Genomic DNA, 18,228 nt, shown 5'->3' with positions numbered 1-18,228 from the left:
GTGTTTGTGAACCTTGAGTGTCCTCGGTTGATAAAAAGCATACAAGCAATAACACACATGATCACACTATTGTTTAAGTGTCACAGGAGTGAGGCTAAAAAAGTTGTACCTGATGGTGGCACATGAGTTATAATCACAAGATCAGTTTTTTTGTATTTCCACACAGGTTACATTTATTCACATATTGTATCAAAACACTCTAACTTTTTACGATCAGATGAACAAGATCATTTGAAATGTTTCATTTAAATTAATTTTTTTCTTTTTCAATTTATTTAATACTTGCATGCATAAAACATTACAAATATATATTTCTTTTTTAATGAGGTTGATGTATAGGTGGGAAACCCATGTAGGTCCATGTTAAGTCTCTTAATTACTTAAAAGAATATATAATTTTAAAAAAAAAAGATGAATTAAGATTAATTTTGTGAAAACAGGCCCTGAAAATACAAAAACACATTCGTACAGGAACTTCAAATATAAGGTTCACTATACTACATTTTCCGAAATGTAAACAAACGTGGGCCAAAAAACCCTGACCTCAACAAGACGTAGCACAGTTAAAGTCACTGTATCCATGGCAACATGTTTCCTGTTTGTTGGAAATGTTAAGTAAAAGTCTGTTGTGATATCATAGGAAATGACATCTACAGTTGATCCGATGTAATCAATGAGTTTCTCATCTGACTGACACATGACCAATAATGATTTGGTGTTAAAGCAGAAGTAAGTGATCCGGTCGTTTTGGCCAACTTCCTGTCAGCCGATGGAGTTAGCAGTCCCCGCCCTCGCCCCACGCGCATCCCTTGGCTGCACACACAGAGAGGACCGCCCCTTTATGCCGTTCTCTCTCCTCATTGGATAAAGGTTGTAGGATACAAGGAAAGTTTTCTCCTCGGCTTACAGCAGAGCAGAGTGACTGACAGACCCGTGTTTCAGACCAAACACTCTATGTAAGTGATTGCTGTCGGAAGATAGAACTATTTAAGACTTATATTAACACAAACATTCTGCTTACTTCTGCTTTAAGAGAAAGGCGTTGATCCTGTGAATTTGATTTAGCGTTTGAAACCCCAGCTACATTATACAGTATTATAGCTATGTAACAGACTTCAGTCTGGTCCTGAATATACAGTTCACAATAGGCCACTAAATGTGTTTTACAACATCACGGTTTCAGTCTCTGTGTAGAAGACGACACGGGAAAAAAACAGCTGGAGGTCGACAGGTTAATTCAGAGCTGTGATGTCCATTCTTTGACTTTAGATTATTGCTTATGAGCCTTTTAAGCTTAAACAACAATAGAGGATGTAAAGACGAAATGTCATTTAAGTTATTTTCTAGGTCCCAAATCACAATAAAGTAGAAATTTAGGGCATTGGCAAACAGTGTGTATGTAAAGGTTGATTGTCTCCCCTCCGTTGGCGCTTGTTGTCAGGTGACATCCAGGTGGATTTAAAGTACTCATCAGAGTTTCATCACAAAGTAGCATTGTGATGGTGGGAAATGGCATCAGAACTGAGTGACAGTGTCAAACTGTTTTTCTAAGCAGGAAAGAGTTTCTTCACTTCAACTACAGCCAGATTAAAGGTCACTGAGGGGTTAGACTAGAGCATCAGTCTCTGAAACACTTTGTAGAAACTGCGTCAGGCCAACCACAGGTGAGCCCACCATCAGAAGATCAACACATCAGTTATTTGAGACATGTCAAACTAAGAGACTTCATCACACCTACTGACTAAACAAAGACACACCAGAAACACTCAATAAGCAGAACTCCAACCTACAGGGAAGCGACCGAGGATAAGGTTGTGGCTGTGTGTGTGTCCAGTGGGTTCCAAAAGTTTATCTATAAGAGCAAGTATTTAATTATTGTGTATGTGTGCTGGTCAGGGTCAGTCTAGACAAGGGATTAACAGAACAGGATTTACCTAGCGTGACCAGAGTGGAGTCACTTCAGTAACACTGAGCAGCTCTCATGACCCCCTCCCAGACTCCAGCAAACTGAAGTCCTGTGACTGGAGTGGGGGTGGGGAGGGGACTTTGGAAGTTTCTAGGTTAACTCTGAGTTAATGCATGTGGCTCTTATTTGCCAAAACTGACTGGTACTGTGTAGGGATCAGTCATCATTCAGTTCTTTCACTTTCCACATGTGTCATTGCCTCTAATGACGGTATTTGTTGGATGTGTTCTAAAAATTCTACCTAAAACATTTAAGCCAGAAGATAAAACATTTTAAAGAGCAAATAACACATTAAAAACTTGTCAATGTAAAATAATAAAACACTGGACTGAGCCTTACATAGTCCAGTATGACCGGTATCTAATATTGACTAATGTTAGTGTCTGTGAATGTTTTTAGCACTTTGGCCTCTGGAAACATTTTTAATTCTGATTCATTGAAAGCATTGTGTTTTAAACTGAACCAAGCTATAACAAGTTATCAACAAAGAAACAAAAATATCCTCCTTCATTACATTACATCAGCCTGAGCTTTCTTGAGAAACTGTATGATCAAGGATCTTTATATAATATTGTATTTCACTGTCAAATATTTTTTAAATAAAAATAAATTGGGGAAATATGTGGGACTATCAACATGTATAAAAAAAATTCAATAAAAACAAATCTTAAAGTAAAGGAAGTTCTGTCTATAAAAAAATACACACAAAAAATCAGAGTATTGTGTTTACAATATCTGAAAAATGTGCAACAGAGCACCATCAATGTAAACAAACAGAGAAACAGATGTTAGCTTGTATAGGTGTCTATCCACAACGCAGTGTGTCCATAAATCATAAAACTTGTATATAGTTGTAAACAGAGATTTCATCATCGTCATTAAATATGTTCTGATTTTCCAGCACTGATTTATAGTTGTCAGACATTTCATGAAATATTGTCCAGTATTGCCAAATCACTTCTTCGGTGTAACTCTGTAACACGCCACGTTCTTGCTGCTCTCTTTCCCCTCCGGCTCTCATTGACTGTTGACACAACAGCAGATGATCTGCTGGTGGGTTGGCCGGCGTGTTGGAACATGTGTCCAGACTCCAGACCAGTCCTGGCTGGAGCGCCGCTGGTGTTGAGGAAGGGAGGACTGACGGAGGGGGATTGGTAAAAAAAAAATCGAATAAAAATAAAAAAGGAGGCTTTGCGGGGCTTCCCACAGGAACGTGTGTTGGTGACACCAAGGTGGTTGTTGTTGTGAGCCGGGACCCTTGAGATGAGACTGTGAAGCCTCTGTTCCCTGGCAGTTCAACTCAGTACAGACTGTTGCACTGTGCTGCGGCTGCGCTGCCATAACACTCACCCATGTTCCTACAGCCTCGCTCCCTCCAGCTCATTCCTCTGGGAGCAACGTCATCACACCCCAGATCTTTTTCTGCCTCCATTGGACAGATGATGTTGCCCCCTATGTGTATAAAATATATATTCATAATGTTTGACTTAGGTGTTTGTACAGGCGGTGTATGAAAATGGGTATAGCCTCTTAAAGACCCCTGCCCTGCCCACCTGTCCACCCCCTCCTCCCTAGCCTGTTTTTCTATATATTTTCCCAATATATTTGAACCTGCAATAACTTGTTATACATGGGTTGTGTATATTTCATGTGTCCTAAATCAAAGTACATTCTGGTTTGCCTACATTGAACTTTAGACATTGTTTTTGCTATTTATTGTTTCCTGGTCTTAAAAATATGGCTGGGAAATCAAAATGAGACAGGGACCAAAATAATAGAAACTGTTATAACAGAGGGAAGCTGAAAAAGGAGAGGACTGAAGCATACAGTACAAAACATGAGCAGCCTGTTTTATGAAGATGTGCAGTAGCCTGGTATTACAGGCCATTGTCTTCTGTGTGTATTCCCTTTATTGCCAGATTTTACTGGCAAAAGGGATTATTGTTACACTTCAGAAAAACCACAGTTACCAATGTCAGTATAGCGGGCCACGTGTATATTTAAGCATTTCATTATTCGGTAACACTTTACTTGAATACGTGTTCATAAAACAGACATAACACTGTCATAAGAATGACATGACACCTGTCATAAACATCAATGAATACTTATGACAGCTGTCGTTAAGTGTCATTCGGTAAGTTATGTCACTTTTAATGCAAAGTTGACATTGTTTTAGATGTTTTTGTTCTGACAACTTGACATAAAGACAATTTAAACTGTCATAGCAGACCTAATTGCCAAACTTTAAAAATTATGTCAAGTTGTCATAACAAGGACATCTCAAATAATGTCAACTTTGCATTAAAAGTGACATAACTTACTGAATGACACTTACCGACAGCTGTCATAAGTATTCATTGATGTTTATGACAGGTGTTATGTCATTCTTATGACAGTGTTATGTCTGTTTTATGAACACGTATTCAAGTAAAGTGTTACCCATTATTCTTTTGTAAACGTTGACAGGAAACACAGTAAATAATTCCAATAGTGGCCAAAACGCTGGTCCAGTCAGTCAGACCGGTCAAAGCAACGACCACAGGAAGCCCTCCCATACTTGAGATGGAATAGATGGACTATCTGATTGGAAAGTGAAAGAGTATTAGCGGTGCGATGACTCTTGAAGTGGATGACTTCAGAGCCCTGTATTGTTCAACGTCATCCACCCTTCTGACAAAGGCAATACATCTCTACCAAGGTGTGTCAAGGTGTGCTTCTCAGTCATCATGCCTGAGTCCAGTCTTGATCCGCTGGATTTCATCATCCAAACAAGACTAGCAGCCTGAAGCCAGTTCAGCCTGCAATATACATTACACACTGAGTCAGATATGACTGAAAGATCAAATATGTAGATAATGCTGTTAGGTCTTGCTGCTGGGTGACAAATGCGTTTAGTGTTTAGTTTTGTTACAGATTTATTGATAAGGCACACAGAATCACTAAATTCAGGGATGCTTTCAACCTAATTATTAGTAATCAGTCTATATGTCCTACATATGTCTTGAAGTCCTGGGAGCACCACGATCACAAGGGCTCACGTTTAAATGTCATGGTGTCCCTCCTATTAAATCCAGCCTCTGCAGTGCACCTTTTCTCCTCTAAGAGGTCCTTCAACAAAATAAAAGGAAGAGAGAGCTCCTCGTGTGTTATACTATATTTACTTTTACCCATCCAAATAATAATAAAAAAACGCCAAACCAGCTGTATCAGCTGATTTTATGTGACCAGTTCTAAAATATCAATATATTACAATAAGTACTTTAAACTGCATTATAACACATTATATTATACAATATAATATATTTGAACCAAAACTGAATTTTACTTTTTGTAAGAAATGTAAGTTACATTAAAGAGTTGCCTGAAAATCATCATGTTTATTCAGTGTGTGAAAACTTCCTGAGAATAATAGAGAATGCATGATGGGAGATGGTGTGTGATGAAAAGTGAATGGGATTTTTCCCAAAGGCTTATGATACAGACTGGTTAAGGATCATCCTCACTAATGAACCACTGTATGACATTTGAATGCTTAATACAATCAACCTGCCAGAGCGCTACTACACAATATGGCTGTTGACTGGTGAGCAGATTCATTTTCATGTTCGGTGTGAACCAGCTTCTTTTTTTTTTCAGGAATGGGGTAATAACTGGTGTATTTTCTGTTGTACAATTAAACAAGAACATTTATTGAGCTTGTATTAACCACAGACCTCTTTCTGTCATTAAACCAAAAACACATCTCCAATGGGACAAAGGAACTGAGCTGCGCTGGGGCTAAGAACTCAGCAATCAGATGATAGGTAGCACAAAGATCCTGACTATCTTACAATAGCTTACCCTTTTTTTCAGTTTAAGTACCACTTGAGCCATTTATTTTATTTTTCATTAGATGGGTTGTTATTTGTCACTGTTTTGTCCTTGTTTTATGTATGTATCTTAAATTATTTTATAGATACAGCACTTTGTTTAAAAAAAGGTGCTATATAATGTTTATTATTATTATCATCACCATTATTGTATCCATGTAGTAACACCCTCAAGTCCAACCAATTCTTCACTAGAGCTGCAAGATTCTCCATCTTATTATCCACTGATCTCAGGTTATAGTTGGGACATATGCTCCTCTCCAGCAGTCAACTCTCTTCCTTCATCACTTCTGTCTTCCTTTCCACACCAGCCAGTTTCAACATAATCAGTTGGCCCCTGGTTAAACAGTGTGACCCTCCGTTGCAGTTAAGAAACAGAGCAGAAATCTCTCTCTGGCAGACAGAAATGGTACAACTTTGAGCAGTAAAAATTCAAAACAATATGAAAAAAGACAACAACAACAAAAACTCAATGATCATTTAAAATAATTGTGTGGTGGACACTAAAATCCCAGCTACGGCCCTGGTGGACAAACAGTTAAAAAAATTCCAGGTGGGTATTTATTTATTTATTTATTTATTTATTTATTTATTTATTTATTTATTAAGTAGGGTAAACTATAGGGAGCGGTAACATTTAACAATGCACCCCCGGAAATGCTTTAGTTTTATATCTTTTATATCTCTGTCTAATTTCATAACGATAATTTATGATACCACAAACCATAGGTCATGCAAGTTAATATCAGCCCTTGGGGTTGGTAAACTCTGACTGTAAATGACACGTTTCCTCTTCATTAACTCACCCTACACACACAGTTTCCCCCGCTCGCTCTCCGCGCGCACGGCATAACAACAGATTCCAGCAAACTTCATCATTTTCCAAAGAAAAGAAATCAGAGGAGGGTTCCTGCTCCCAATCGCTGCGCCGTCCTCCATGTTTCTGCGCACACGAGGGGGAGGAGGGCTGTGGGAGGTGGTGAGCGTGCGCCCTCGGCAGACAGTCAAGCGCAAAAGACACACGGCTCATCCGCTCGCCTCCCCATTGACGTCAGTCCGGTATCACATGAACGAGCAGGGACCAATCGGCGCGGCGCTGCCGAAGAGTGTTGGCTCTTGTACACCAAGATAGGGGAAAAGACTGAATAAAAGGAAACCGTGCCAGTCAGCTCGTAATGACCACAAAACCCCACGGAGGAGCCTAGAGCCGCCGCCATTGGATATCGGCACCGTGTTCTCCTCGTCCGCTGCCGTCCTCGCTGTGGATTATTTGTGTTTGGCATCGGGGCGGACGGAATGGATCAGGCCATGGCCCTAACATATTGAATAGCTCGCTGGTGGTGGAGGGGAGGCGAGACGCGCACAGTGGAGACAATTCATGGGGCATTGTGCGGGGTAGGAAAATGGTGGATTATTTGCACTGTATCGTGAAAACCTCCCCCCGCCTGGATATCCTGCCATAAGACAGTGTCTGGCCGCTGCTCTGCGCCTGTCCTGGCCTTGTCTACAGTAACTGAGGTCGTGTTATAGCGGTTGGTTGGTAGGTAGGTCCCCCCCCTCCCCATACCCCCCCACTACGGCTCGATCCCAACGACCTTATACATTTCTAATCTTTATATAGCCTACATGTAGGATCCTTGCATCGCTGCGACTCGTTCACCCCCCTCCTCCTCCTCCACCTCCACCTCCTCCTCCTCCTCCTCCCCTCTCTGATACTAACATTTGGAAACAATAAAAAAAAAAAAAAAACTGCTGGATTACTGAACCATGGATTTCAACAGCGGCAGCGGCGGCGGCGGAGGAAACGAGCTGCACAACAACCAGTTTTATCAGTGCGAGGAGAACAAGCCTCTGCTGGGGGAGATGTCGGAGGGGAATAACAACACCAAGCTGGGCGCAGGGCCGTGCAAGAGGTCCCTGCACCACTGCAGCAGCAGCGGGATGCGATACAAGCTGCTCCACGAGGGGGACATCCAGGTGTGCGTGGTCAAGCACCCCCGCACCTTCCTCAGCAAGATCCTCACCTCCAAGTTCCTGCGGAGGTGGGAGCCGCACCACCTGACGCTCACAGACAGCAGCCTGACCTCGGCCACCGTGAGTTGCTTTCTAGCCTCCCGTGTGTGTGTGTGTGTGTGTGTGTGTGTGTGTGTGTGTGTGTGTGTGTGTGAGGGAGATAGAGAGAGAGAGAGATAGGCCATATAATGAAACGTTTCACATTCCACAGGCAGCTTTGGTGTTTGTCTTTTCTTGTCTGGACGCAGCAGACGCGCACTGAGATTACGCACAGTCTGTTGTTGACGCAGTTTAGAAGGCAGCGTGTCGCCGCTTCCACGGGCCGCTGTATTGATATTATTACAGTCACATCTGTAGGCTACCCCCCCGCCATCCCATCACTTCCTGGTCCATCACATCCTCACCTGTGACCTGTGTGAAGAGGACGCACAAGATCCATGGATGGAGGAGGTGTGTGTGTGTATTTTGTGGGGCCATTGTTTGGCTCCAGGAGGATTTATTGTGATCTAAATAATGAACAACAAAGGTCCTCTCTCATTAGGACTAAAATCCATCAGAGGGGCATGGGGGGGGGGGGGGGGGGGGGGAGTTTGAGAGGCCAGTGACATGAAACCATGCAACCCTGCTGCAGCATCTCACATCAACCTGGTGATTATGTGCTTCCTGTCTATCAGGCTGAATTCAAAGGAAGGGTGCTGCTGTGATCATGCATCATCTTCAGTCATACCGGCATCATCATTATTCTAAATAATCTGACAACCCAGTGTAGCGTTGGTGGTGGATATTTCCTCTGTTGATGATGTGGCGGCCGAGGTCCTGTTGATGATGTTGTTGATCAGTCCGGAGCCAGCAGGCCTGTATGTCATCATAAACATTACGCATGGATATTTAAATACACTGTAGAGTGACAAATGAGTAGTGATATTGTATGTATGTGCATTAACCTAACCTTGCACAGACAATGTGATTGATAATACCATCAACCACAACAAGATACATGTTGTAGCGATTGATTGTAATTGTTGGTAATTCTGCAGAATAATGCAGAAATAATAAAAGCCTTTATTTCTCCTTCTGTTATCATCAACACGTGTGACATTTCCCAGAAAGCCAGGCCCATTGTTTTATCAACACACCATGTTAGAGGGTTTTTTGGATGTCTGCCTATCACACCCACACTACAGGAGTGTGCTGAATTGCTTACTGCAGTGTGCTGTGCAGCGTCTTGGAGACTGTTTTTATTGCAGATATGAGGATATAGTGAAGGGTGAACTCACCTCAACTCGGTTCGCTTGCTTGTTTACATCATGTCCACGTCTGTTAGTCCACTGCAAACTTGAGTAATATCACCTCAATTAATGGTACACGTGTCTACCTGCATGTGAACATTAGCTTGTTGTTGTGGATATAACATGATGATATAATCCAGCACTGAAATGATATTTCTTATCAATCAATGGCTGTATGAAAACATGCTTGGGTAGATAACATTCGATCATGAAGCATTCTATAATGGTTACTTCCTGATGGCGACCAGATAATAGTCAGAGATGTTCCGATACCGTTTTTTCCTTCCTGATTTAGATACCTGAACTTGTGTGTTAGCCAATAACTTGCACCAATCCCACATTGGTTCACTACAACCCATCAGTGGCTCACAATAAAAGTATTTGACTCTTTGCTTACAGTTCCTGTTTGTTGATACACATTACAGGCTCAGTTTTAGTGCTGGCTCTTTGGTGTCGCCACCCCTCAGATCAATCATATGCTGCTTGAGCAGGTCATTATAGCACACAGTCCACTGCTTATCTCATTATCAATGGGATAGCACCGACTGGCCATATGCTAACATTTTAGCAGTCCAACAAGAGCGCCGACTGAAAGCATAAGGTCATTCATTGCAACGTTGTGATATGAGGAGCTTTACATTTCCCTGTAAATTAATACATGAGATTCATTCAAATCTATTGCCTCATTATCAAGGACCATAACCTCAGCATCATTGACTTTCAGTGGAGAAATCTCCAGTGTAATGTTATGACTGGACCAATGAAAACAGTTTGATAGTGTCGCATTTCCAGGCAAAATGAGTCAACAGATCAGGACTGATAAAAAGAAATCACTGGAATTGGTTAAGTATGAGTAGATGCAAGCGTCAACTCCCATAAAGATTGCAGTTCCGACAGAACAGGTCTGCTTCTAAATGTGATATAAAAAAAAACACACAGAAAAGGTACAAAATTGACCTCATCACTGATTCCTTTAGATATACCCACAATGCATTGCTTTCTGGCCCTTTGTCTGTGAAGCTATTGGAGCTCTGTATACCGTCTCCTTTGTGGTAGCTGCACAAGTTCAGCTCATTCCAGTCGTCATGTTGGAGAGAAAATGGCAGTATGAAACCAATCAGCATCTGCATCAGTCCCACTCTACGTGTTGAGTCATGTGTGGTAAAGAGGAGGCTTTTTACATTTACTGTAAATTCGTTCCTCACCGCATTGCATTTAAAAAATAATAGCAGGGGTCATGCCTACACTTGAGCAACCATAATATGGACAGGTGATGCTCTAGGTGTGGGTCTGTCATAGGCATTTTGTAAAAAAAAAAAAAAAATCTTTAGAAAATCCCAGTTCCACTTAAGTCCAGTATAATTACTGTTTGCCGTTAAGGGACTTTTTGTGTTGCTCTGATCACGTTTCCTACATGTGGTTTTTATGGTGGGCTGTGAGCTCCATTTAGCATCTGTGAATCTTTATTGAGTGTGGTTTCAGTAAGAAACAGGTTCAGCTGTTGAACTTTCTCAACAGTCCTAACCGACTAGAACCTGTCTCTGTGGGGGCAACAATTTCACATCTCACAGAGGTTTCATGAAGTGGGTGTGAGTGGAATCACCTTTGTGTCCTATTAAAAGATCAAGTAACACCTGTACAGACAAACGCAGTTCAACACAGCTCTGCTTAGCTTCATAGTAGAATATGTTTATTCCCCCCCCCCCCCTCCCCCCCCCAATTTCAACACCGGTTGAAATCACACCTCTGACATTGTCAACAATAACTCAACATTATAGGATTAATAAAAGTAGAATACATGACAAAGCTGCTGGATTGCATTTGAATGCACGGATTTACCTATTAAAGGGACAACGAGGAGTTTTGGAAAAGCAAAGTGTTTTCACACTACATTTATGAGCCTCCGCGCGCACCGTAAAATTCTTTTGACCGGCGCAAGACGGACTCATGTTTTCATTCATCAAGAATTAAAGTCAGACGTTCAAAGAGGTTCACATACCGTCGTATAGTTCCGACCATAAACGGCGATTCAGCTGCGTTATTCTCATGATTCGTTGCGAAACCGAAAGTAAAAAATGCTGGTCGGCTCGACCAGCATTTCCGCCACCACTAATAATAACAAAATAACGATAGAGACAGAACGATATATTTATCGAAAATGGGCCCATTAACAAGTGTGGGTAGCGGAGATTCATCCACATTAACGTGAGACTTTTTTATAACCGAATAGAAACTCCTCGTTGTCCCTTTAAAGTGGCAATTGAGCGTAAACATTTACATTTGTTACTGTGTCAAAAAGCTGCCAGTCATTATCAGAATCAGAAAGCCTTTATTGTCATTGTATAGGGGCAAACAATGAAATTAGGGATGCAACCCCCTTGGTGCTTAGAAGACATCACCTGTGGTTAGTACTCAGTGACGCTCTGTGTGCTGTGTAGTGTAGTGTCCAGTGGAAGATGATCAGCAGCATCCAGAGGTGTTTTACTATCATCACCTGATGGTCAGACTGGTGATCTGCAGGAATGAGGTTCACACTGTATTAGAGGAGTAGTCACATCACAATTAGGTCCATTGTACAGACTGCAGCACGTCCTTAGATGACACGTCGTCATAGATCTGCAAGTGAGTTGCATTTGATTTTTGTTAAAATAATAACAAGTCTTTGCTCAACCATCATTTTCTGTTCAGTATGGATGGAGAGTTACGTCTGGCGGCTCAGGTGTGCGTGGGTCGGGAAGTTCTGCTATGTGGCATTTTGGCCTTTATTTGAACATCAGTGGTGAAAGATAGGAAAGACAAGGACACAGAGAGGACACATGAAAGGCTCGGGCTGGGTTTGAACCTAAAACCCGAACCTTAAAGTTTATTCTCGACTAAGGACAGTTTACAAGCTATTTCCAGTGGTTGTGCGTCAGAGTTCCAGTTTTCACCTTGAGGTAAGGCTCCATACTCGACACTTTCCTAGTGTTTTATTTGAAGCACTTTTCCATAAGAAGATACAGTACATTCATGTTTTGTTTTTTTAAATGTCAGTGTAGTTTTACATCTCCTCTCTTAGATTTCTCTCTGCAGTAACAACAGGTCAGCCAATCGGAGGAGAGGAGGCTCTGGGAGGTGTTGACCGATAAAGCGTATTTTTATTTTCATTTTTATTGTCGTTGCGATATGAACTTGCGCAATAAACACATTGTAAAAGTCTGACTGAAATGCAATGAAATGGGAAAAAAGTAATAGAGTTCACATGCACTTGCAGTTGCAGTCACACTTGGAATTTGTTTTTGTTTTTTTAAACCTATTGGGTTTTTAGTGAAACTACTGTATGTATGAGAAGCCCATAAGACATTTGGTAAATTCAACTTCTTTCAAGCAGCATGGCTGTAATGGTCTCTTGTGCTTCTTAAAGCTGCTTTATTGTTGTCCAGTGTATCAGTCACAGACTCCCCAGGACCAGCTGACCCTGTAAACCCTGTGACACCGTGTTTCATTCTTATTAAGGCTTCGATTCAATTCCTTCAGCACTGCTCATTTTGTTAACATACATCAAGGAAATACTAAAATGCTGTAATTTATCCTAAGCTGTCCTTTGGTGAACCTAGCCTGGTCTGAATTGATGGCAGGAAACTGAATCTGTGGTAGAAATCACGATGCTGGTGCTAATTCTTTTGTTTTCACGTGTGCGTGTGTGTGTGTGTGTGTGTGTGTGTGAATGGTGACACCCAGTATACAGCGATCATGTGTCTACAAGTCAGCTTTGTTGAGGCTATCACACATTCTTCTCTCTGTAAAGGCTGAAATATGAGGAAGAGGGTTTTATTCAGGGTGAAGCATGAATGTGCATTTCCTGAGTGGAGTTGTTGTGCTCGGTGTGGAGCGAGCGGTTATGTGGGCAGAGGAACAATGCTGACCCATTTGCTCTGCTCTCTCGCAGAGAGACTAACTTCCAACAAGGAGCCAAAGAGCGTTGACTCTGCGTCTCCACCATCCCCACGCACAGCGAATAACTCAGATGACTGTGAGAAAAGAGCTTTGTGAAAGTGAGCGAGGCTGCCAAGAGCGTTCATTTGTTTCAGTGACAAAAATCACATGAATCCCATTTAAGTCAAAGCACTGTTCGTTAAACAGCTTAAATCCTGCTCTGCCATTTGTCTTCTGTGGAAAGTTGTGCAGAAAATAACATTATTACTCATTTAGAGAGGAATTGGTATGATCTGTAATATATTAGTGTGTTCTGAGTGTGTTTTTATTTCTATACATGTAAGTATAGGTGTGTGTGTGAGAGAGACAGAGTGGGCAGGAGGAGAATTGTGACTCACTTGTCTTTCCTTTGACAGACCTGACTGCCACAACTGTAGTCAGAACCCTAACCTACATCACATTTGCGTAAGTACGGCGCCAGTGCAGCAAGCACTTCCTGTGTTGTGCCTTACTCACAAAAGGCCTGAGATGAAAGGAATCTGGTTGCGGCGTGAGCGTGAGGGGCTCATTACAGGTAGAAGGAGAGAGACCGGCTGTTTGGAAATCATCTGAAAGGGGGAGGGGGCTCACAGACATGAATCTGACTGACTGAATCGAAGTGACACCATTGGGCGAGTGTTGGGGTTTTCCCATTGGCTATTACTCTTTCATTATGAATAAGTAGGCTATGTTTCTCTTTGCAGTGGCAGTGTCGCTAAGCTCGCATTCTGGTTTTAGTGGCAAGGCAAGGCAAGGCAAGGCAATTTGATTTGTATAGCCCGTTTTTACAAACAGTTTGTCTCAAAGGGCTTTACATGGCATCGTAGCAACATCCTCTGTCCTTAGACCCTCACATCCACTGAGGAAAAACTCCATGGAAAACCCTTTTAACAGGGAAAACCAGGAGAAACCTCAGGGTGAGCAACAGAGGAGGGATCCCTCACCCAGGACGGACAGACGTGCAATAGATGTTGTTACAGACAAGAAAACAGTTTACAGTTTGTCACAGAATGTGCGAAATATGGAAATGTGTGACTTTTTTTAATTTTTTTTTTTTTTTTTTTAACAAATCTTAGCTTCTTCCAGTAGAAGAGAGTTGCCAGTAACTACTGCTCTGTTAGTGGCTCGGGAGCGGCTGCTGGTTAAATGAGAACAGAGTTGTTGGATTAAAATACAACACAGGAGGAGAGGAGGAAACAAAGATACAACATGATGACGTACTAAATATATATAGGACCTTCACTCATGCTGTAGTTGTTTACTGAGGTTACGCATCATTTCTCAACCTCAGTTTTGCACATTGACCACAGCCGCCAGGGTTAAGCTCAGGTTCATATGATCCTTGCTGTTTGTGTTGCTTTAACTAAGGGTCATTGGGTGTTTGACTTATTGAAAAATAGTCAAATTGCTCAGAAATGTTATTTGGTATTAAAATGATGTGTAGTATTTGGTTATCTGAAGTCTCATTTAGCTGTCCTCAAGTCCTATTAGTTAAACAAAACAGTGTGTCTGTTTGTGTGTGTACTTGAGTGTGTGTGTGTGTGTTTGAGCTCACTGTGGATTATAGGAAGGCACTGACTTTAATCTTTTCTCTCATGCCCACAGTGTTGCCCTTATGAACTCATGCCAAAACAATAAAATATGTTTCTGTTATTGCATACAGACACTGTGAGACTTTACACCACCTGTACACTGCGTCACTGCTGTATTTAAGTGTCACCAAGTCTCGTCTTCACTCCATAAAGGAGCCTTAAATAAAGTGGAGCCACTGATCATAGTTCAGCATCACACCCTTTAAAGCCACAGGTTGTTAAACACCGGCTGTGTGTGACATCAAGTGAGAAAGTGCTGAGTCTAAAGCAGTGATGTTTGTTGTAAAGTAAAGCAGGATGATTTGATGAATAGTTTCAGTTTGATAATATTAGCCACCAAAAGCTGCAGATCACACCCGACCAAGTAAAGCTGTAGCATTAAAGCAAAGGCGCAAGTTTCTGTTTATGAATTCAATGTTTCATTTTGTAAAGACAAGGAACGTGTTGGTCCTTTTCTCTGTGAAGTCTCAGTGTTACAGTAACTACATTCTGCTATATTTGAATGTGTGTTGGTTATAGCTCTGTTATCACAACTCCCCTGCTTCTTGAAAAAAAAAAGCATTGACAGTATATACAGCTTGGCTTCCTGATGCGGTTGGATAGTGCGTCATATGACCTTGTTCTCTTTTAAGAAGGCTTCAGCCCAAACTGTGGCCCTAGTTCTCATCTCAGCTATCTGAACTAGGCCTGAACACAGCCGTTTGATTGGTTAGGGGCTCTGCAAAGACAGGAAATGTTTCAAGGCACAAATGCATCTGATAAGCACAATATGTCAAAAACCAAAAACCAAAACATATATATATGTATTTATATAAACACAGCTCTGCACGGTCAGTGTGTGTCAGCTGCAGGATAGTCTGATCTTTTACAAGACGGCCTCCAAAAAACAATCCAATATTTGTCTAACTGTATGCTTCATGTGTGATATTTAAAGTGTTTTATCTTCCCATCAAAACAAAGTGATGTTTACTCTTATCTGATTGACTCAGTTGACCTGTGTCTGCAGCATGACACAGTGCCAGTTGTAGATTTGCTTGTGCGTAGGAATACAATACTTTAGAAAAATGTAAAGAAGAAGAGCACTGTTTGGATGGAAAGGTAACACATTGAAATATTCTACATGACACATTCATTAAAACAGATACTGAATTGTTTTGGTGGAGGCAACACATCACCGGTGTTCCCTGTTTCCCCGCTGTAGGTAACGCGCTGACTACCTCACACAGCCCACGTCAAATAACCACAACTAGCCCTTTATGGAACTGCGAGACAAAACCCTTCAAATATAGGTTTGGTTTGTGAGTTTATGATGTGGACGGAGGTGGTGGAAGAGGGGAAGTTTCCTCTGAACAATAAGGAGACTGTGCGTTGTCGTTGAAACAGAACCAGAAGATTATACATGTACTTCCAGGACGGGTCAGCTGATCACGCAGCACGTCACTGCTCGTCAAAGCAGAAGAACCACATGCAAAATAAAGGGAAGAGAAACAGCAGGCGAGGACTACGACCTGCAAGCTCTCTGTCACACACACACACACTCACACACACAGTTGGGCAGGCCTCCAGACTGACTGCAGTGCATGCATGCTCAGGCTCATATTCAAATATTGGATCCTCCCAGTTGTGTTTGAACATTGCAGCTATTACTAAGAGTTGAGTTCTAGTTGGGGATGATAATTCTCTCTGCCATATTGATATTGATTGTGAAAATCAGAATCGACTTAGTTCTGTATTTCTTCGGTGTCGTGCAGACTGCTGGCCTGACACGGTCATTCTGCATTGGTGATTGTTTTCACATCCATCAAGGGTTGTTTTTAACCCCACTCAAAAAAGCGGCATTCAGTGTGAGAGCAAATGAAGTGACATACACAATACTCCTATAGGTTTTTTCCCTTCAGTAACAATTTACATCCCCTATAATCTTCTTTGCATTTGAAATTTCATTGATGTCACACTGTGACACCTTGGCTACCAATTTGAATGACTTAGTGATTCATGCACAGCTGCTTTGTATTGCCTGATGGTGGAAAGATAACACACACACTGCCATGAATTAAATGTTTATATGACACCGGCACCTCCTTCTATGTGATAGCATGCTATGTTTATGTATCTTTGTTAATGTTACAATGTGTGTGATGGCTGCCTCCAGATTTCACTGATCAACATTTGATATTATGTTTTAACTCATGAAAAAAGGAAAAAAAAAAAGGAAGTTGTCATTAAAAAGGGAAGTTATGTGCTGGAAGTATTTCTTGTCATTGGAAAAAAAAGAAAGTTATTGCAACCAAGCCAAGAAATAGTCTGGCACATAACTTCCTATAAAACTCCATCACTGAAAACCACACAACTAAGCCACTGTTAGGGTTTCTCTAGCACATTTGGCCATTAAAGATTTTCTGAAACATATGCAAATAATGTGATATGTGTCATTATTCACAACCAACTGTTAGATTAAAAAACAATTCATGACTTTAGGATGTACAGTAGAGCAGTCAATTAATTTATTTAGCAGGCGATTGCAATAAAAATGAGTCCAATATAATAAATTTACCATGTCTTTTCAGTAGATGTCTACATAGTATACCCATCGGCACTGTGCACAGTATCATATTGATATTCACTTTCCTCTCTCCACCACTGAGTAAACCACTATGGAAGTAAATCGCAGTCTTGTTGGGGCTGTGTGTGTGTGTGTGTGTGTGTGTGGGAGTCGCCCCTGACATTTTTCATCCAGCAGCTGTGTTCACTTTGGAGCTCTGGAAGAGAGCGCAGCCAGGCCAGTAATATATGACATTAAAAAATATTTAAGGTTCTCTCATCTTTTCTGCTCCACGGTTCAGCATCAGGTTCAGGGTGTGAGCAGATGACGAGAGCCATGGGACACCTTCTCCTTGACTCCATTCAGCCATCACAGCTGCTCCACTGCAACACTTCTGACAGCACCGCAGCCCCAAATACAAGTTCTGATAGTATATTCATCTCCGATGGTGCCCCCCTGCCCTGGCTTTTACATTTATTATATACTGTAGGCAATGGCCATAACTATTGGCAACGGCCTTGTTGTTGACTGGATGGCAACAAAAATATTTGTCACATTCAGACAAAAATGAAAGAAGTGCTGGAGTGCATGGACTAGTTATTTGACTCCTTTCCCTCATCACGGCTCCTTAAGTGGAGGCCTTGTTTTTCCAGGAAAGACAACACATTTGATCTCCTCATTGTGCACGTCACTGCTCCTTCTTCTCTGCTGAAGGTCAGACTCTGCAGCCCACCCATACTCATCACTGAACCACCATGTCACCATGCATTTGTGTGGCGCTCCGTATCGTCTTTGCCTTCTCCTCAGACCGTCGATGGAAAAAATGTCATATAAATTCTAAACATCATCCATGGATTTCCCCACTTCAACCATATCCACTAGCAAAACAAGTGGAGAAGCTGTAATAAATTAGTTTGGATTAATCTGTATATTTCTTTGGCCATGATGATGTAATATTTAAAAATGAACACAGAAGAAGAAAGAAGAAAGAGTTAGTAAG

The 18,228-nt window shown here is 41.5% G+C and overlaps 1 protein-coding gene across 1 annotated transcript in view; it reads left to right on the top strand.

The window, feature by feature from the left end:
* Positions 1–6,959: 6,959 nt before the first annotated feature.
* Positions 6,960–18,228, top strand: part of cmip (c-Maf inducing protein) — a 47,183-nt gene continuing 35,914 nt past the window's right edge. Inside the window, exon 1 of the mRNA XM_083973353.1 lies at positions 6,960–7,932. Within this exon, the coding sequence (XP_083829479.1) occupies positions 7,606–7,932 (327 nt within the window). The 5' untranslated portion in view covers positions 6,960–7,605. The remainder of the gene's footprint in view (positions 7,933–18,228) is intronic.

The sequence above is a fragment of the Trachurus trachurus genome, assembly GCF_905171665.1.
Source record: "Trachurus trachurus genome assembly, chromosome: 6".
NCBI classification, from domain to species: Eukaryota; Metazoa; Chordata; class Actinopteri; order Carangiformes; family Carangidae; genus Trachurus; species Trachurus trachurus.
Note: the sequence above shows the minus strand (reverse complement) of the source record. Positions and strands in the feature narration are given on the sequence as shown.